General features: G+C 35.0%; 1 protein-coding gene across 2 annotated transcripts in view; it reads left to right on the forward strand.

The window, feature by feature from the left end:
- Positions 1 to 5,933: 5,933 nt before the first annotated feature.
- LOC149557010 (ubiquinol-cytochrome C chaperone family protein) overlaps positions 5,934 to 21,957 on the forward strand; it is a 233,340-nt gene continuing 217,316 nt past the window's right edge. Inside the window, exons 1-2 of one of the 2 annotated variants that reach the window (XM_089831665.1) lie at positions 5,934 to 6,155; positions 6,286 to 6,491. In XM_089831665.1, coding sequence (XP_089687791.1) covers positions 6,300 to 6,491 — 192 coding nt within the window. In that variant the 5' untranslated portion in view covers positions 5,934 to 6,155; positions 6,286 to 6,299. Of the gene's footprint in view, positions 6,156 to 6,280; positions 6,492 to 21,957 lie in introns of both variants that reach the window. The other variant, XM_089831664.1, reaches the window with a different exon arrangement.

The raw sequence follows: 21,957 nt of genomic DNA on the forward strand, positions 1-21,957 counted from the left end.
TAGGTGAAAACACGCCCACAGTATTTTATCATAAAATTCATTTATCTTTCACCTATTCATTCTCAAAGTGGGCTACTTAGACAATTTTGAAAGTGTACAAACCATGAATATTCATTGACCCAAAATAAGTTCACCAAAAATATGCCAAACCCAATCGTGGTAGGTTGAAAACTAACAAGTAAGATTAATTATCATAGGTGAACACCTAACCAAAGTGGTTTATGATAAAATCCATCAAGCTTTCACTTATTCATTCTCAAATTGGGCTACTCAGAATAGTTTTTAGGGGAGTTCTTTTTGCACCTTAGTCAAATTAGAGACATATCACTTAAATTCATTCAAAATTTGAAGGTGTCAACACATGTGAGGCTTAGAATATTCAATTTATTTATTTTGTAAAATACTTCACCAGTATGTATAAATTTATCTCAAATTTTATTTACCCATCACAATGCTAATAAAAGTTACTTAGGACCAAGGGTCAAGGATTAGGTTAGGGGTTAATCTGAACTTAAAGTTAGTAGCCATGTGCTCTAATTGATTAAAATGGAATTATTTAATCAAAGAGGCAAATTTGAGAATTAATTTAAATTGGAATATATATTTATTTAATTTAATAGAAGGGTGAGGGATTTAATTAATTGTTTGACTATGGGTTTCTATTAGATAATTAATTAGCTATAGTTAATTAATTAAAATAATTATTAGAGAGATGACACAAATCAATTAAATATTTATTAATTTGTAATGCTCTAGAATGTAAGTAAACAAGATTACAAATTTCTATAATATTTAAGAGCTTACACATTGATATCGTAGTAATGACTTATAAGATTTTGATAGAAAACTCATTGATAAAGAGGAAAGTTGCTTAGATGGTCTTTCACCTTACAATCTACTTTTTACTTAGGGTTCTTAACAAGAACTTGGAGTTCCACTACCCTTCTTCTTTACTTTTTCAACATGCCACAATGCGTCAACAACCTCTACACATCATAGATCCAATATAACCACTTCTCAAGTACCTTTACCTAAGGTTTTACAGATTTAGAACATGAGCATATTAGGGGTTTTCCTACTTCCACACTTCACTATCACTCTAACCATGAGATTTTTCTTTCTTCGGTTAAAAGAACTCAAAGTTTACTGGTTTTCAAGGATTCAATCTTTTTCAAGAACATGATTTTACCCTAATAGGCAATTAGGTCAATAACCACAATTAGACCTTCCTGATCAGTTTTTGGGTTACAACTCTTGCACAATAGAAGATCTTTCCAAACAAATATGAAATTTAAATACCCATTTGGACCCTCTACCAAACTACCAAGCTTCATGATGTGATCAAAATGTCTGATTTAAGGTTACTTCTTTGAGGAGACTATTAGACTTATAGGGCTAATACACTAGTATGATGATAGCTTCAAGTTTTAGGGTGTTTCTCTACACAAAATAATCCTCCTAACACTTCAAGAACTTGAAAAACATCCCAAACAACCTCCTTTCACAAGTGTTTAAATCCCTTCCTTTATTCATCCACAAAATTAATTCCACTATGTCTACACAAATCAACCTATCATATTAAGATGCTAGGAACTTGGGCTCATTGTCATTGTTACGCATTTGAAGTAGCAACAAGACTCCAAAATGTAAGAGTACATCCTTAGAACTTTCAATCCCCCAAGTTTTAAATTTTTTGAACTGTGTTTGCAAGTTCAAATTACATACTTTGTTGCTAAACCCTAGTTTGTAAGGATTTCAACCAATCAATACAGTTTTTCTTCTCACTTCCTTCCCTTAGCACACCAAGGTCTCAAATTACATGCATTATAAAGGTAAATCTACACTCTAATGGGATCCAAAGACAATAATCACTTATCAATATGAATGCATGAGCAATATAGATTGAAAAATATAAATGTTCCAAAATTCTCTCTGTTGTTATTCTTTGAAATTGTAAACCTTCACCAACCTTGAACAAGCCATTAAAAAGGTGTTGTATTTTTTGCCTCGTTGGTGTCCATTATTACTTTAATCTGTGGTGCTTCCATCTGTGGCATCTCACTGATTGAGTCTCCAACATATGTGGCTAATCCATCTTTTTGAGTGTCTCCATTAACGAAGCCTTTGAACAATGTCACATGCCACATTCAATATAGGAGAAAGACCTATATTAGGGGATATTTTTAATTTGTAAGCATCTCCTCCTTACTTTTCCAATATCCTGTTGGGACCAATGTTCCTCATCCTAAGCTTACTGTGACTACCTTTAGGAAGCATTTCCTTGTTTAGGTGAACCATAACTAGATCTCCCACTATAAATTGAACATATTTCCTTTTTGCATTTTCTCTGTCTTTGGCCTTTTCTAAATTGTGTTGTCATGGACTTCTCTCATCGCCTCTTCCATATCTTCTACACATGCACTCCTTTTTTCCAACACTTGCATGTCCATCAATTCAAAGATTCCTCTGGGATGTTGTCCATAGACTATCTCAAATTGACTCATACCAATAATTCTATTGGTTGATTCATTGTACACATACTCTACTTGTGGTAGAATTGTATCCCAACTTTATCCATGATCCTTGGTTAAGCAGATAGTAGGTTTCCAAGAAAACTATTTACCACCTTAGTTTTCCCATTAGTTTGAGGATAATAAGAAGATTTGAATGCCAAATTGGTGCCCATCTTCTTCCATAATGTCCTCCAGAATTTTCCCACAAATTTTCTATCTCTGTCAGACACTATGGTCAAGGTTAATCCATGTAACCTTGCTATCTCTTTGAAAAAAAAAACTTACAATGTAATTAATATCATGTGTGATTTTACATGGGATAAAATGGTCCATCTTGTTGAATCTATCTACCACTACAAAAATACTATCACAACCAACTTTTTTCCTTAATAATCTCATCAAAGAATCCATACTTAGACTCTCCCATGGTCTATTTGGTATTAGAAATGGTTGTTATAATCTTGCCTTTCTCGTATTACCTTTGGCTCTTTGACAAACAACACAACTCTCTACCAATTTTCTAACATCGGATACCAACTTAGGCCAATAATAAAATCTCATTATAAGGTCTAGGGTCTTATTGATTCCAAAATCACCCTATCTACTACATTGTTTCTTTACCTTTGTAACATCGTCCCTCATGGAATACTCTACTACACAGAGATGATAACCTTTAAAAAGTAATCCATTTTGTAATGTGTATTTAGAGAAATAAGTGTGGAAATTATTTTCAAACCTATTGCAAACCTCATATATCTCCTTGAAATTTGAATCCTCAACATACATGTTCTTGAGGGCTCCGACACCCATAATTTGCAATTGTATTTCTTGCGCTATCTGAACCCTTATGCTAGGTGCATTTGCTCCCTTATTAGCTTGCTTTTTATTGTGATTTATGATGAATGTTTATACTTGAAGGCTCTCCACCCTCTTCATATGATTGTGAATGAGCTTTTCCTATCCATTTAGAAAACTTAAAGCATGATTGTTAGTATATATACAATAAATTATTTGAGAATTAAATAATGCCTCCATTTCTTAAGGGATTGAACCATAGCATATAGTTCTAAGTCGTAAGATGAATATTTTATCTTTTCCTCATTCAACTTCTCACTGAAGAAAGCCACTAATTTCCCCTCTTGGCTCAATCTTGCACCAATTGCCAGTTCACTAGCATCACATTCAATGGTGAAAACCTTGTCAAAACCAAGTAACACCAAAATGGGGTACTAAGCTATCTTATGCTTCAACTTCTCAAAACTTTCATATATTCTTCCTTAGTTCATAAAAATTTCACTTTTTCCACCAGCTTTGATGGTCTCAAGAATCAGAGCATCGATGTGACCAAAGTTTTTGATGAACTTCTTGTAAAATGTGGCCATAACATGGAAAATCCTAACTTCTACATTTTTGGGTGTAAGCTAGTTCAAGATAGCCTCCAACTTGGATAGATCCATTTTTAAATCTCCTTCAGATATCACAAAGCCCAAATAAACCAACTCTTACTTCATGAATTCACTCTTATCCAAATATTTGTAACTTTTGCTTACGTAACCTCCTAATCATCATATCCAAATGTTTGAGATGTTCTTCCTTGTTCTTGATATATATTAGTATATCATCAAGATATACCACTAAATTTTTTCTAATGAGATCCTACAAGACCTCATTCATCAACCTCTCAAAGGTGTTTGGTGCATTGGACAAGCCAAATGGCATTACAAGCCATTCATAAAGACCCTTATTATTCTTGAATGCAATTTTCCACTCATCCCCCTCTCTTATCCTAATATGATGGTATCCACTTTTGAGGCCTATCATGGAGAAATAAGGAACCCCACCTAAACAATCCATCAAATCTTCCATTCTAGGAATAGGAAACCTATACCCAATAGTTATCCTATTAATTTTGCTAGAATTAGTACACAAACTCCATGTTCCATCCTTCTTGGGTACCAAAATAGTAGGATGTGACATGGACTAAAAAGCTTTCTAATCAGACCCTTATCCAACAAATCCTACACTTGTTTTTCCATTTTTGTATTTTGTTAAGGGGTGAGCTTTGTGTAGTACTGCTCCTTATTGGGTTGTATTGTTCCTAGGATGAGGTCAATTTGGTGACTTATGTCCCTGGTTTATTTAAATTTGAAAATGATTGTTCACTAATATGCAACAAGAGACACATTGCGTCAAAGTTCTTGCCAATAGTTAGGAAAGAAGGAAATTAGAGAGTAAAATATATGAAGAGAGAGTTTAAAAAATATATATTCATCATAATAGTTAGAAAAGAAGGAAAATGAAGATTTATATATATGAAGACAAATTGAAAAGAGAGATTATGATAATAGAGATTTATAGATAGAAATGAAGGATACGAAAGATATAAAGAGATTTAAAAGAGAGAGAATGACATGTTATTATAGGGACACTAAATAGAGATAGTTGGAAGACAATTTTTTTAAAAAAACATTAAGGATTGTGTTATTTTAAGAAATGTTTAAATAACAATTATAAAATTGAGTTAAATCAATGAAGTATTCATTTCTACCTTTTCCAATATAAATTCAAATATTAAATTTTTAAAAATAACTTGTTGACTACTTGATCCAAACCAACAAAAGAGTTAGTAAGTTTGAAGAACAATATTTGTTTTACAAATTTTAAAATGCAAAAAAGAATTAAAACAAGATTAGAAAAAATAGCTAGTTAAACATATGGTGAAAAAAGTTAGCATTTTATGATTGACAAAAGTAAGGGTCAATCTAAAACTAATAAATATATTTAAAATAGAAAATAGAAAATATTAAAAACTAAATTTAAAAAAAAATTGTAACAAAATTTATAAATATTTTTATTAAAAATTTATCAAATAATTATATTCTTAAAAATATATTTTTGCTATTTATTAATTTAATTATAATTTAGAATAAAAAATTAATTTTAAAATTACAATAAAATAATTTTAAATTATTGTGAAGAAAAAATCAAATAAATGTATTTTAGAATGATATGATAATTAGTTTTTAAGTAAGATTTTAAACAAACTTAAACTCACAAGATATTAACAATAATATATTGATATATTTACAATCTTTGATAAGAAAAATGATTTAGTTATTATTGTTGATTAGACATGCATTTATGACTTAGGCAGCGAGGTAGAAAATAAAATAATTACTTTTTAGAGATTCTAATCAATTTGTCACAATTGTAAAAAAGATATCATTAATACATCATTGTTGTTGGAAAAAATATGTGAATTTTTGTTAAGGAAAATTGATTTTTCTCCTTACCAAAAATAGTATAGACCAATAGAATGAGCACAAAATGTCATTTATAAAATAAAGAAAAATGAAAATTAGATATACACATTGTAAGTTGCATATAAACTTTTAAATTCTTTGACTTGATTGGTAAGTTAATGTATATTAGCACGAACATGAGTATTCTTGTCCATGGCAAGAACTAATAATAAAAAATAAATAAATAGTGGAGGAGAGTCTGACGGGCAGAAATGGTGAAGGGTGCGCTTCTGCCCTCTCTGATGCTTCTCCGTGGTTTTTTGGCGTCTCCATTAAGTTTATTTTAACACTCTGGCGGGCATTGATTTGTAACTCTATCAATTTTGTCACTATTTTTCCAGTAAGTTTTCCTATTCGTCTTGCACACTGAATAACTTCTCGCTCTTGTGTTATATGAATTATGAAATATCATTCTTGTAAGTTTATGATGATTCGTTTGAAAACGCGAAATCATTTTTTGTCAAGTGCAGCAGCTGTGAAAGAGATGGTTTCTAGATGGAACAGGATGCCTTCTTTGGGTTCAATGGCTTCCTTTGCCGAAAATTTTTATATGGTGCGGCGGACTTTTTCTGAAGCTGTTGACAAGGCTAAACCTTTAGTCGTAAATAGTACCTCTTCGAAACAAGACCAGCACAAGACCAAGTTTGCTCGTGATGAACGCAGTTCTTCATTCCATGTATCTTCAAATCACCTCCTTTCCTCGCGCTTGAAATGCGATTTGTAGCACTAAGATTGTTGTCATCACTTCTGAATGTTTCGGTTCTATTAGCTTATTAATCCTTAAAAATATTCCGAGATGATCGGCGAGTTGCAAGCATTGCCTGCTTTGCATGTTGATTATATAATTTAATGGAAGGCAATCAGAAAATTAGTCACATCTGAACAAAAAATTACCAGGCGTCTATCCAAACAAACATTATGATTGTGTCTATTCTTTGATTGCTAATGTGAGTTTTACTACGGCTCCACATCTTGGAGCACGCGCAGCGTTTACAGAAAGAATTTAATTGAACCCGGCTCCACATCCCTTTAACTCAGTCCCGCCATTTGACTCGTTATGTTCGTATTACATACGACGAGTTATATGACATTTTTGGTCTCTCTTGATGCTTCGCTATTGTTCTGACTTATTACAATAGCCGTTGTTTTCACATGCGACGGAGTATTATTGTATATATACCATCATCTTTCTCTTAAGTTTTAAGCGTACATTCACATGTCAGACGAGAAGCCGCCTTTATGTGATTTAAATTTAGCATAGTTGGATAAAATAGCTTCTTTTGATTTTTTGATTTTGTAATGTTCATATAAAGAGCACATTGGAGAGAAATCATTTGTAGTGGAATTTTGGCACAAATCGTATTTTATATGCCACACTTTTTAACTGTTGCATGTTTCTACATTGGTCCCGTAGACTTATCTTGCCTTGTTGAACTCTTACCTTTCTTCAGTCATTTACCTCGACATGGAAAGTGATGAAATGAATTTTTCTGGTAATCCTCAGTAAGATTCAATCAGAAAAAAAAAAAGTGACAACTTGCCTGTCCAAGTCCTACACTTGAAACTTTCTCTACAACAAACAAACTTTGTTACGGAGACTTTTTCATTAGCTTCTGATTTATGCAGTTTTCCGATATTTTTCCACCTCTTAAATATTTTTGTGAAAGGTTTGTTGTGATGATAATATGCAACCTCTCTTCTTTAGTCTTGTGGTTTTCACTTTGTTTTACCCATATGAAGCTTTCCATAGAGTAATTTTAAACCTAAAAGCTTGTCCATTCCTTCAAATCATGATTCCTATTTCAAAACATTATTATGATCATCTATGTTGTTTTTGCCAAAGGAGCTTTCCAATGCATCCAGCAAGATCAGAAATCAGACAATGGAAAAAGTGAAAAATAAGGAGGCATAAAAATACCAACATGTTCTTGTTTAAGGGTGCAAACCATTGGAACTTTGCTAGAATCTGAATGCATCACAATTCTTCAAGTGAAACCAAATTAACACAAATAGCAATATTTATCATATACAATGTGAGTAAGTACATAGAGAGCCTTGCATATATAGACAACAAATATGAGGTGAGAAGGTAGGAAACGATGACTGACTACCCTTCCAGATGTAGAACACTTGTGAGCAAGTGGCTAGTGTAGATGCAATAGTTGTCTCACTAAGTTAGTCCCCATGTCTCAACCACATGATTTGAGACAAAAGACTAAAATGCCTAAGTAAACTTGAGCTGCTGTCTAACGAGGTGTATGAAAAATGTCATGCAGTGTTGGAGGATTTGCCCTGGTAAGAAGACTTCAAGGTTTTTTTGAAATTGAAAAATAGTTGCTTGTTTATGACGTGTGCGCCCAAGGGGATACACAACATCAAATATAGAATCTGTTTCCCTTTGTATGAGCACATATTTAGTTGATAAGGTGCCAATTTTTAAGATTTAAAAGTTTGACCATGTAGTAAACTGCGTGCCTTTTAAAGGCTGATCAGACTTAGATCCTGAAAAATACAATTCCAGTGACATGGTGCCTGCTCAGAACAAGAGAGGCAGGTTACATCCTTTTCTATGTACGTGATTCCACATATTGTGAACGGTTTGCAGTCATCAAAATTCAGATTTCTGAGTGCTGTTGCAGAATGTCTAGTGTTTGGAGCCAACTTTAAGTTGTTTTCATCACCTAAATACTGCTGTTTACATTGTTCCTGATAGTGAAGATTTGCTGGCATCAAATTTTCTATATTTTTGGGGTCATTTTTAGTTTGTTCTTGTAATGTACCCAATTTGACACATGCAATATTTTACTATACCTTTCTGATTTTATGCAACAAAATCAATCTAACTGCAAGTACACTGACTGACTACAATATCTAAACTCTGTCTCACTACAATATCTAAACTCTTATTTTGTTGATGTCATCTGACAATTAATCCTAGGAGGGTAAAGAGTTCAGTTCAGCAATACTAAATCCTTAAAAATTAATTTTATTTTATTGCAATGCTGATCAGAAAATACATAGATGATAAACAAAAAAACATATTTTACTGAATTATTCCTTTTGAAGCTGCAGCCTGGGACGAAGGCACAGACTGCTGCAAATTGGCCAAAATTGCTAAAACCCCTGTTTACTGATGGAATCTGCTGCAAATAATATTACGACTTTCTTGAAAGTTTGAAGCCCTAGATGGTATGTTTGCTGGTTGAAAATGCGCGTCTGGCTGATGATGACTGATCTGCCCTTGAAACCCTTGCATAAATGTCAAAAATATGTTGATAAAATTCAGATTTCTCGGAAATGTTGGCAGCACATTAAAACAGTTTTATCCCCATTTTGTTGACAAATGATGCGAACAGCAGCTAGTATTAGTTGTCTAATTTTCAAAATGACTAAATTTCTCTTGTCTCTCCCAATGTTGCACTCAGCTAGGGTTGGCAGGAGAACTCAGATACAGTTTTCTATGATGCTAAATTTCAAAATAATTTTGGAGATCAATACATAAATCCTCAAATATGCTTGGGTGATGAAAAGATGTATTTGCTTTCAAAAAACACTGTAGTTGCATTGTTGTGTTGGCTTGTTATTGCAAACTGAATATTTCTCCAAACTGTCTACAAATTGGCAGAAGTCTGATTCTTGAATGGAATTACCCAAACAAACTAAGTGCTTTTGTTCTTTGAGCCTTAGATTTAACAAATTGCTCAAATCTGAAAACTGGGTGCAAAAGAATAACTTGAATGATTGTGAAATAATGACAAATTTGTTGGTGTAATGTTAGTTATTACACCATTTCCTAATAGTTACCAGAGTTTAGCAGTTACAAAACTGCATTTTTTCTTGTGTATAAATGGATCAGAACTTCTTCAAATATATCATCAAGTTTTTACAAATAATTCATCATATCGTATTAAAGTGCGTATGTGATCTTGTGGCATGTGAAAGCATCCAGTGTGAGAGGGTGTTTGATGGCAATAATATGATGGCTGAGCTATAGCCTTGGTTGGCTTTTCTGTTGCATAAGGAGAGGAAAGTCAACTAACCCAAGGGATACATTCTTTTATTTTGATAAGCCAAATTGAATGAATGAAGGATTTTTAGTGACGTCCATGAGACCATCGGTCTAAGGGACCACAAATCAGAAGCATCAGTCCTGATTCCTTTCCGGATCCGACCTCCTACTATGAATCTTGACAATCAGACGACCAGTCTGTTGTATCTTATCATCATCAAACAAACTGTGTAAGCTTATGCCATCCCCTAAGATGACTCTGTTTTGAGCCTGACTTCCTCATATGCCTTGCAATCAGTAAGAAAGTGACATTCCATCTCAACCACCCCTTTTTCGTAGAATTTGCAGATTCTCTCCTCCCACTCCTCTTTAGGCTTCTCCCATCTACCAGTCTTGCATCTAAGATGATGTGATCCAGCCCTCAGCTGAGCAATTAACATCCTAGCTTTACTATTAATAGCTGACCCAAGATATGCTTGATCGCCATGCCCCTTAGAAGGATTGAAAACTTTAATATAATGTGTCTTTTTCCGACCCATGTTAAGAAACCACATGGCAGTTTGAAGTTTTCCCTTGACGAACTTCTTTATTTCCGTGTTAGTGATAAAACACTCTTGCAACTTGATATTCGACGTGCTCAACCATTTTATGTTTTGTTTCATCCAAGTCTTCTTCCTACGACACAAGTCCTCTCGCCTTGCAATTTTGGGCCAACATTGGCTATCCATGTTGTCAAGTTTCCTTAAATAACTTATTAACTGAGTTATGGCAGCCGCCTCCAGCGGGTACATGCCAGTTTCTGTTAACAGGATTTCATAAGATACAGATGCCTTGACCTTGATATTAATAGTGATTAGATGTTTCTGGATTCTAAGTCTTAGCCTACTCTCTTTGCACGAATGGAGGGAAGATACACAATTTAAAAAAATAGGATAGCCAGGGATTTCCATATGTAGAATTATATTGAAAGGAACAAAGTGTTGACTGATTGCACATTCGGGTTGTTTCATGTTGCAGCTGTTATAGAACTGAAGGAGAATTTGATCATTTCTAACAACAAAAATGCACCAAGATTGAAGCCGCTGGTTGAGGGGATTGAGAAAGATTACTATATTTAGGCCACTGATCCAAGAATTTGAGGAATTTTAAGATGCCATGTGATCATTTTTGAAGATTGTTGATAGAAGCTTTGTTTGTTTTTCCTTTCAAAGAATCTAATAATGTCAAAAAGTGCAATCATGACTGGGCATCTCCAGTTTCTTGATACACAATTTGAATAATTGATTAGAAGATGTTAGAAGATAGCCAGCAATGAAGGATCTTGGGAAAACATAAGCATCTTTTGGAACATTTAATTCTGCAACATTCACAGAAAGAATGAATGATGATAGTTTTCACTAGCAATGAGAAAAGGCACATGAAAGAGTTGTTTATGTTTGCTATTGAATATTTTTTTGGAGATTCTTGTAGTGGCATGTGGATAAAAGTTTGAATTTTGTGGCAACTTAATTCCAATTGTGGAAGAGGTTTAGTGGCTGGACTTGTGGTGGAATTATTCTATACAAATCAAAGTAACGAGACTCGGACTTGACTCGGACTTGGCAAGGGTAACTCGACTCGTGACTCGGCTCAGACTCACCTGTGACTCGGCAAAGTGATAAAACCCTTGAAATTTCAGAGATTTTTTTGGATTTAAATTAATTCCATGCACCCACTATTGAATAAATATTAAGGACACAATAACATCATAAAATAGAAGGTAATTTGATCACATGCATAACATACATCAATTACATAACTACAAAGGCAAAAAAAAAAAAAATCAGCCGAGTCAAATGAGTCAGCCGAGTCACCTTGCCGAGTCAGGTGAGTCAGCTCAGTTGACCCGCTGAGCCGCGAGTCTCCTTACTATGATACAAATATTCTTGGTGTGGATTTCAGCCAAGTTTGCAATATGTAGGATGCAAGAATGAGAAACATGACATCTAGAATTTAGGGCACATTGGCAAAGATTATTGCAATCTGATTTTGAGACATCTGAAAATTTTACTATGAATTCCTCTATCATGGGTCCATGCATGAACTGATAAAGAAATAGTATTGTTTGCATAACTTGATGCTGTCTTGGCTATTTTGCCTTTGGCACACTATTTGAAGTTGTAGGAGTTATTTTTGTGATTGTATTGTCACCCGCCTCATTGGAACTATCATTCACTAGGCTTATGCTTATGAATGAATTCCTTGTTCATATGACAAGACAAGAATGTGTTTTTTTTTTTGCAACTTCTGTGGTTGAAGTAGATCCTTGATGATGTGATTAAAGGAACAATGAACATGTTGAATTAGGTTGAGCTAGATGTGACTTTTAGATCATCCAAAACTTAAAAGTGATGAGGCATAGTTAGGAAGGAAGCTTGCTATGATGCCTAAAGTGAGCATTTCTGATAAGGGGATTGAGATACAACCATGTATTCTTCACAGAGATGTTTGGAGGGGGAATATTTCTTTAGGTAAGAGCAATGAGCTTGATCTTGCATGTTATTATGGCCATAATGATGAAGAATTTGGAATGACACAGTTTGCTAGATTCATAATATCCCTTTTTAATTCTCGCTTAAAGGATGAAGTCTCCGAAGGATCATCTGAAAGATCAAATGGATAAAGAGTGGAAAAAAGTCATTTTGGAGGCTAGTGGCATTGGAGGATGGAGGAATGTGATATCCCACTAAATCAATAAAACAAAGCATAACTAAAAAGGCAAGGAATATAAACATGCTTGTCATGTATATATCTCCTGCATAGTAGTTAGTTGTCATCATTGCATCTGCATTCTTAGAAGCATTCTCATAATGAACTCATTCATGATGTATCACCACATACATGTGCATCCATACATATACATGCATACCCATGCATATGCACATATACATGGCTGCATCATACATGAGCACATCCATGTTGAGATCATTGATACATGGATGTATACATACATGCTATAATGTTCTACCGTACATCAGAACATTCTAGCATGTACGGATATACCCATACAACATCGTGTTTCAGTATCATGACATCATTCTAATCCATGATTGGGTGTTACTGCTCATCTATGGATAATCAGTAATAAATTACTATTCATGATTATTATGATTACTCATAATAATCATTCATGATTACTCATAATAATCATTCATGATTATTATGAGTAATAAGAATGTCCAACGATGGTTACTAATCCTCCATCAATACTTGGCTGTTACATTGGTTACATACAATTATCTCAAAGTCGTTTTGTTATTGTTTATCTTGTGGCGGTACATGGTGGCCGACCAATCATATTTGTTTAGGAAAATATTAACAAAGGTTAGCAGCAATTCAATGTGCCTCTTGACAGTTAAAAATATCAAACCGATTGGCTATGAGAAAGTGTGTATGAGATTTGATTATATAAAACAATTCCCTTGTGGATTCTGCTTGCAGAGCATCTTGGTTGCTATCGCAACCTTTCAAATAAAAGTGAAAGCATTAATATAGTAGATCAGAGATGACACCATATATAGAGCATATTTATATTTGACATATCAGAGATGGCTCCAGAATAGCAGATTGCATAATTTATATCAAAGAATATCAGAGGTGACACTGTCTATCAGAGATGGCTCATAGGGTTGCATATTCGAAATTGCTAGATATGGACAACCAGATATATCTCTATCTCTCTATCTATATTGAGATTCAAATTGCTTACTATATATTGCAGTCACAACCTTGTTAGATTCATCGTATTCCATTGTGGCATTGGATTTACAGTTGTAAATATATATTATTTCCATCTCTATTACATAATTCATTGTCATTGCATACTTGTTGCACCATAATATATTGTTCACTTTCAACTGCATATTACATCTGCACTTGCATAATAATTCATAAGTACATTTTATGCATCTTAGCATTTGGAATTTTCAGTCATATAACCCATACATTGAGCCAAAAGACAAATGAAAAGGGAATAACTCACAAGTAGTGAGACCACCAAAAACCAATAAGGAAAATAAAACCCATTGCTGAAGAGAAAGTTTTTGAATGGAGTGAAAACTGGCAGGAATTGGCATCCCAACCTGCACAATGATCACATACTTAATAGAGAGGTTTAGGAAAGAATCCAAACCTTTTTCCAAAAAACCCTTGCACTAGAAAACAAACAGCCAAGGAAACTGAAAAACAACAGTGGGTTTTGAAAGGTTGTCTGAAATGTTCTAACCAGTAGGACCACCTTGATTACGGACAATCTTCAAATTGGAAAGAGGTCACAAAGACTTAAAAAACAATTGGTTCTGGAAGACACCCAAAAACTCACTGAACACAAGAGCACAAAGAACTGCAGAGAATGCAATACTTAAAAGATCTTGAATCCCAAGTAGAAGTAAAGCTAGAACCTAAACCACCTCTACCCTCAAGAAACCACAAACAAGAAAAGACCACACAAAAAAGAAAAAACCCAAGGCTGAGAACCTGGTGATGTACTCATATAGATCCCCAAAGGGGTGACCATCCTCCGAGCTGTGAACCACAGTGTATGAGGAAGTTGGCGTAAAGTAGCAGACAACGATGTAGAGGTATCTGTCACGTGATGTCACCCAACCAACTTGGATCCGCAAGAATCTAGCAGAGCTATCAGAATAAACCACAAAATTCGTACTGAAAAGGTGGTCACAGACCAACTAGGCAACACCCCCAAAACCTCTAACCTCACTTGAGGATCTAACCTCATCTCTAAATGTAGAAACCCATTGGTAGCCCAGTAATCCGGGAAGAGGACGGATGGGGCTCTCATGAGTCTCTGTGACAATAAGAATATCTGCAAAACCAAGAGTATCTTGAAAAAGGCCTGACAAGGACCATAAGGTGCCATTGTCATTCCAACAGTTGATAAGCTAGGAATGCCCAACAAGTCCCTTCATGTCAACTAACAATTGTGACCATCATTTGGCAACACTTGCTGCCTTGGACTCCCACCCATGAGGGAATGTGTCTCTAATTGCCGCCTTCAGGTTCTTGATGACTGCTCACCTACCCTCACGCCTCGTCACAGTAACAAGTTCCTGGGAATGTTTTAGTTCAGCTACTTGAGATCTACTGAGATTCTCGTTTAAGTATATCTTTGTGGGAAGAGGGAACAATTTCCTCCTAGCTCTGAGGGCTCTCAAATGATCTGCTGCGGAAAGGAAATGAAGGAAAAGAGTACCGTCGAAGCCCAGCCAAGCTCTATCCAAGGATAGGTCTGAGATATCTAGTTGATCCTTGAGGAAGGAGTATGCCGCTGAAAGTGGGTCCAAGGAGGCAAGATGAAGCTCACGATCCCTTCGAGAGCGCTCCTCTAAGAGTTTTGCATGAACAAGTTCCTCAACCTTTTCAAGAGGAGCAACCACACTGTTGCTGTTACAAACCTAGACGCAGGTCTGAAATTGTTTCTCGGTCTCGCTTTTCAGAGTTTGTTGGAGTTCGACTAATTTGGACGTCTTTTTCTTGATTTCAAGAATATCTATGTCTTTAGCTGATATGTATTTGAAGTGTGTAAGCCTTGCTTTAAGCTCAACATTCTCTGATTGGACATTGTGAAGAGAGTTTTGAAGCATTGTGAAGTCAGTCTCCAATCAATCGATTCTGTCCAAAACTTCCTGCAGAGCTGGAGTATCAGACATTGTCTTGCAGTGATAGGTTTTGGGGAGAGGAGCCGACATCATCACAGGAAGAGCCCATATCTGTCAGTAGACAAAGTGATCCCAGAAAGCACAGGCACAACTAATGAAACCTCAGCAGAAACAACAAAGATCAACTGCACAAAAGGCGGAACACACTCTAGCAGCAACACAGAGCACATAAATAACCAGTGGCAGAAAAAACAGAGAAACCCAGTTGCAACAGAGAATTAGAGAAGAGGCTCCACGCTAGAGCTAGCCACATACACCCGACCTCGAAGGCAAAGAAAGAAAAGTTAGATCTGTTGAAACAAAACTCCCTCAAATGGCACAACCTCTCCAGGAGAAACCACCCATCCCCTCCCTCAGCCAAATCAGAGTATAGAAGGGAAGATCAAACCCAACAACACCCTTGAATTCCTATGGAGGAAGAGGCCAAGAAAAAAGAAAAAATACCACACAGATTTAACACAAGGCAGAAGAGGCAAAAACCCCAGGAAAAAGAAAACAGTTGGCTAGCACAAGAGGCAACCCTAGTCTCAACATCATAGAAAACACTCAACACCCAAGCTCTAAAAGGCCCTCTGCCAACACACTCTCACCCATGCAAATCAACAACCCTAGAAGAACAAGTGCCACTAAATATGACCCCCAAAGGAGCAACAACCATGATGGAAACTAGAGTAGACACCAACAAAAGGGAAGACATAGGGAAAAAATTTCTTGGGCAGAGAAAGAATAGCCTCTATGCTCATCTGTAGACACAGGTCGGAAAACCCTAAAAGGAAAAAGGCCACTGAGACATAGTGACCCATAGAAGCCAGACAAAGGAACATAGCCTCAAAACCACAACAAGATCTTAAAGTAAGCTGCGTGTCAACAAAGTTTGCACCAAAAGCGCCAGCAGCAACATGACCACCAGAAGCCCTAAGCTCCACCATATGCCCTTGTAAAAAAATAAAATAAAATTTAAAATGTTATTATTGGTGTAGTAATAAATTTTAAACTATTTTCTGATAGTTACCAAAGTCATGTAATCACAAAACTGCAATTATTCTTGTGTAAACAGATCACACGGCCTGTGAATATATCATCAAGTTCTTACCAATTTTTTTTATCAAAATGACCCTTTTGTAGTTGCTTTGTTTGGGCAGTCCATTTATTTTAATTTTATTTTCCTCGAATTTTTAATATACTTAATTTATCTATTTGTTTTAAAAACACTTTTTTGATCTATTCAAGTAATCTTATTGAGTTACCCCAAAAATCTAAGTGACCAGACTTAGATAAAATAATATTGGCTATTTTAATCCAAAAAAGGTAACATGAAAAATGATAGTTTTCATGGTTTTGTGTTTTCATTACTGCTTTAGTAGACTTTCAGTCATTCAAATATGAGATTTCAAGCAATTGTAGCTGTCATATTAGTGAATTTGAGGAATGATAGAAGGGTTTGATCAACAGTTTATTCTTGTGATACATAAACAACAATTTTCATATGCTCTACGGTTTTAGCCTTTAGAGTATCTAGTGTGGAGGGGTTCAGCTAGGGATTGTTGTAAAACTGAAAAGATAGAAGGAAAATCAATTTAAGGCAGCAAGATTGGTTATTAGGGCTTGAGGACGTTTTTAGAGGATTTTCTGTGTTTAGAACAAAGTAACAAGACTCGGACCCGGCTCGGACTCGACAAGGGTAACTCGACTTGCGAGCCGGCTTGGACTCGCCTGTGATTTGGAAAAGTGATAAAACCCTTGAAATTTAGAGATTATTTTTGGATTTAAATTAATTCCATGCACCCATTATTGAATAAAGATTAAAGACAAAGTAACATCATAAAATAGAAGGTAATTTGATCACATACATAACATACATCGATTACATAACTACAAAGGCAAAAAAAATTAAAATCAGCCGAGTCACCTAGGTGAGTTAGGCAAGTCACCGAGGTGAGTCACGCGAGTCAGCTCAGTTGACCCGTCGAGCCAGGGCCACGGGTCATTTTGACCTAGCTGAGGTGACTTGCTGACTCGGATGCCTTGCGGCGAGTCTCATTACTATGACTCTAGAATCCAAGTAAGTTATCAATCTTGGTATTGATACAGGTTTGGGTTTGGGTTAGGGCATGCAGGTTAAGTAATCTTTGTATGCTTGGGTTCCGGTTCGGCATATGTACATACATCTATATATATTTCAAAAATAAAATATATTAATATATTTTAATATTTTATTTATATTGATTATTATAAAATATAAATTTATATATACACCATAGATTCATATATGTAACATGTTCAATGTTCATTCATCTTTTGTTTAAAACTTGAAACATATTGATATAATAATAATAAGAAGTTAGAATTGTGATACCCATAATTTTATAATTGCCAATAAAATTATAAGTAAAATACCTCATATACATGTTCATAATTTGCAAAAATCTCAAAATGTCATTACTGTTTTGCAGGACTGCTGAACAGTTTGCAAAGACAAATATTGCCAAACAGTTCTCAAAATATGGATTGAGTACTTAACTCCAAATATTGAATAGAGTCTCAAATTATCAAATACATGGCTGTAATGCTTTATGATTTATGCCAGGTGATGGTACTTGTTTTTGTAGGTATATTTAATAAAGTTTTTGCATGGAAATTTAGAAAAACACATAAAGAGATCAATAACAGATCTTAACGGTGAATTCTCTCTTTAATTTCTGCAGCCAGTTTACAAGATTTTAAAACTGATTTTTGACCTGTTGGATAGCAGAAAGCTGGAGTTTGGTTGCAGACACAGTACACATACATCGAAAATATGAATATCTTGATGCATTAGTAAATTTATTTCCAGAATGACATTCAGAACTTCAGTTGACAGTTCTTAGTGCATCCATCGAATGCTATAACTTCCACATCCACTGAACCTCTTCCAACATCCACCATTGAAGTATTTAATCATCAACTCTACTCTTGCCAGCTAAAGTTCATACCTAATGTCCATAGTCTTGGGTTCCTGTAGGTCCTGCCCAGGTTCCTCCTGGGTCCCTCCTTGGCAGCTGGGTTCCCTACAGGTCCTGCAGAGCAGCACCCACAGGGAATCCGACTGCTGGTGAAGGACTAGGGTGAAACCAGGGAGGATTGGAACCCAAACCACACTGGCATCAGGATCTGGCCCAAAATAGAGGGACCCGATATCTTAGTTTAGAATTTTAGTGCTTTGTCTGAATCATGCCATTAAGATTGGCTATTTTCAGGCTGTGATGAATTTACAGCCCATGCTATTTTTAGGTGCCATTATTTTTTAAGGAGATAACAACTTTTGTTAGAATATTTATACCAAGTTGCTCATTTGGGTTCTGGTTTGCGTATGGATACGAGGTTTGGGAATGCGGATGTGGCAATTTTTTCCCCTTGGGTACGGCTTTAGGTTCGTTTGTGTACGTATATATATTTTTTGCACACACAAACATATTATAAATTCATAATCATGTTCAAACATCAAAGATCTAAATATAAAAAGAGGAGTGATATTGATTAGTCCATAATTGCCAATAAATTTATAAATAAAATGCCTCATATATCATATTCATAATTTGCACAAATGAAAATACTTGTCTCAAAATGTCATTACACAATGAAAATTCATCCAAACATGTATAAAAAGAGGAGTGATCCTGATAAATCCATAATTGCGGACACACAGATATATATATATATATATATCACACACACACAAACATATTATAAATCTATATACATGTTCAAACATCAAAGTTATAAATATAAAAAGAGGAGTGATACTGATAAATCCATAATTACCGATAAATTTATAATTAAAATACCTCATATATTCATATTCATAATTTGCAAAATTGAAAATACTCCTCTCAAAATGTCATTACACAATGAAAATTCAAACTACAATTGACATTTAATATTCATATTTTCTTCATCAGAAGCATCATATGGACACTTCATATTTTGCTTCTAAATATTTAAAGGCTTAATATAAAGATTTGATTGGTGTATTCATATAGAGATCTGATGAGAATCCAAAAGTAATCCATATTATATCTCATATGCATGCACATATTTTGGTATATTTACTTGGGTACCACTAATTAAAGTTTGTAGCTTCAGGAGATATCTGAATACCTGATATAAATATATAATCTCGGGTTGTACTTATATGATGCTTCTAATGATCACTGCTTTCATATTGCTGTTTGCCTTCATGTTGCCATATCGTTAGGAAGATTGAATTGTCTATTAGTTTCTCACGCTATTTGAGGAACCATTATATGGCTTGAGATTTTGCCTTGGTGCTGCCATTGACGCTTTGGAATTCCTTCCATGTTTTTTGGTGTCTTTTGTGTATGTTATGATGACTCTTCTTCGTAACTGTCATTGTCAATTATAAAAGGTTCGAAGTGCAAGCATGTCGGGAAGATGGTCATCGGGAACTTCTATGATGGACGTTCCGATTGTGTTTGTATTTATCACTTGACAATATTCATTGTTCATTCTCTGTGTATTGCCGATGGCTTAATGATAATAAAGTCCACGTGGCTGTTGATGCTGGTGGGAATTCAAGAGTCGATGTTTTCACAAGTGATCACTTTGGTTTGTATGTTTGGAGGAATACAAAACGATATGTGTAACTACCGTCGACGATTCATGTTGTATCGGGTTAAGAAAGTGTGAGAAACTATTAATGAGGAAATTTGGAGATACATTGCCATGACATGTGATTGATGTAGGTGACTCTTAGGCTACCTTCAGTTTTATTCTTTCTGGGTAGTATCATCTATAGGCAGAGATTGAAGAGTGCATTGATTATTCAAGAAAGTGTGGGTGCCGTAATCGTGGTAGAGGGAGATATTATCCTGGCTGCTTCTATCTTCATGACCTGTATTCTTTGTTTCATTTGCAGACATTCTGTGTATGATCAATTTATGATCATTTTGTGTGATATATAGGGCGGCTTTTATATTGTAGATGCTGAGCAGGTGTTGCTCAAGCTGATCTTTTGTAGATTGTCGAGTTTAGAATCTTTGATTACATATTATCTCTTATTAAGTGTGAGAACATTGTTTTTAGATTTAGTGTGTTCAATAAAGGATCTCATTTTGTGTGGCTAGGTTTTTCACCCTCTAGTGGAGGGTTTTCCCAGGATAAATAAATGTTCAATCTGTTCCTGTGTAATTTTGAAGCTTTAGTATATTGGTTATATGCTTTTCTGCTTCAAAATTTAACATGGTATCGAAGCAGGTCTAAGGAAACGATACAGAACCAAAATTTTTAAGATTCAAATTATTATTTTCTTTCTTCTAGTTTGCTTGTTTTAGCTTCCAACAATGGTGAATGGACTCAAAGTTGAAGCCAGATTGGATGGTGCATCCAACTTTGTTTCATGGAAATTTAGAGTCCTCATTTCTCTTGAATAAAATGATCTTCTCAACTTTGTGAAGGCTAATGTTGCCGAACCTTCTGATGACATTGAGAAATCTCAAAGGAGAAAGAACAATATCATGACAAGAAAGATATTGATTGATTTTATCAAGGATTATCTAGTACCTATCATGTCAATGTTGAGTTCAGCTCAAGCGATGCTTGAGTGTCTTCAAACTTTGTATGTGCTATGGATTCAACAACACTAGCAGAGGTCTAGCCTTGAGATGTCAACTCCTACATATTAAAGTGGTTATTTCATTCAAGGGATAAGCGGAAGAGATGAGCTACCCAAATTTGATCTTCTGAGAGCTGATTGTATTTAAGAGGAATTCAGATTAGATGCTTGAGGAAATGGTCACAATTCTCATCATGAAGATGATTATGTTCTTACTATTCATACATCTAAAAGGAAAGGAAGTGAATGGAGAGAAGAAAATTTCAAAAGAAACAGAGATATGGTTTCAGATTCAGCTGCTGATTCGAAAAAGAAGGATCTCTCTAGAATTCAATGTTTCAGATGTGACAAGCATGGTCACTTTTCTAGAGGTTGTTTAGCAAGACCAACATATCAAGCTACTGTATTTAAGAGGAATTCAGATTAGATGCTTGAGGAAATGGTCACAATTCTCATCATGAAGATGATTATTTTCTTGCTATTCATACATCTAAAAGGAAAGGAAGTGAATGGAGAGAAGAAAATTTCAAAAGAAACAGAGATACGGTTTCAGATTCAGCTGCTGATTTGAAAAAGGAGGATCCCTCTAGAATTCAATGTTTAAGATTTGACAAGCATGGTCACTTTTCTAGAGATTGTTTAGCAAGACCAACATATCAAGCTACTGCTACAAGTGTTGATGAGGCTTCACCTAATAAAGAACCTATTGACAATTTAGAGGAATTTTAATTTTGAAGAAATTACTCGTTTTTCTTCTGAAATTTATTTACTGCATTAAGGTTTGAAGTTGTGGCGTTGAGAAAATATT

Source organism: Cupressus sempervirens, chromosome 5 (genome assembly GCF_028749045.1).
Source record: "Cupressus sempervirens isolate cs-2001-9-10 chromosome 5, ASM2874904v1, whole genome shotgun sequence".
NCBI classification, from domain to species: Eukaryota; Viridiplantae; Streptophyta; class Pinopsida; order Cupressales; family Cupressaceae; genus Cupressus; species Cupressus sempervirens.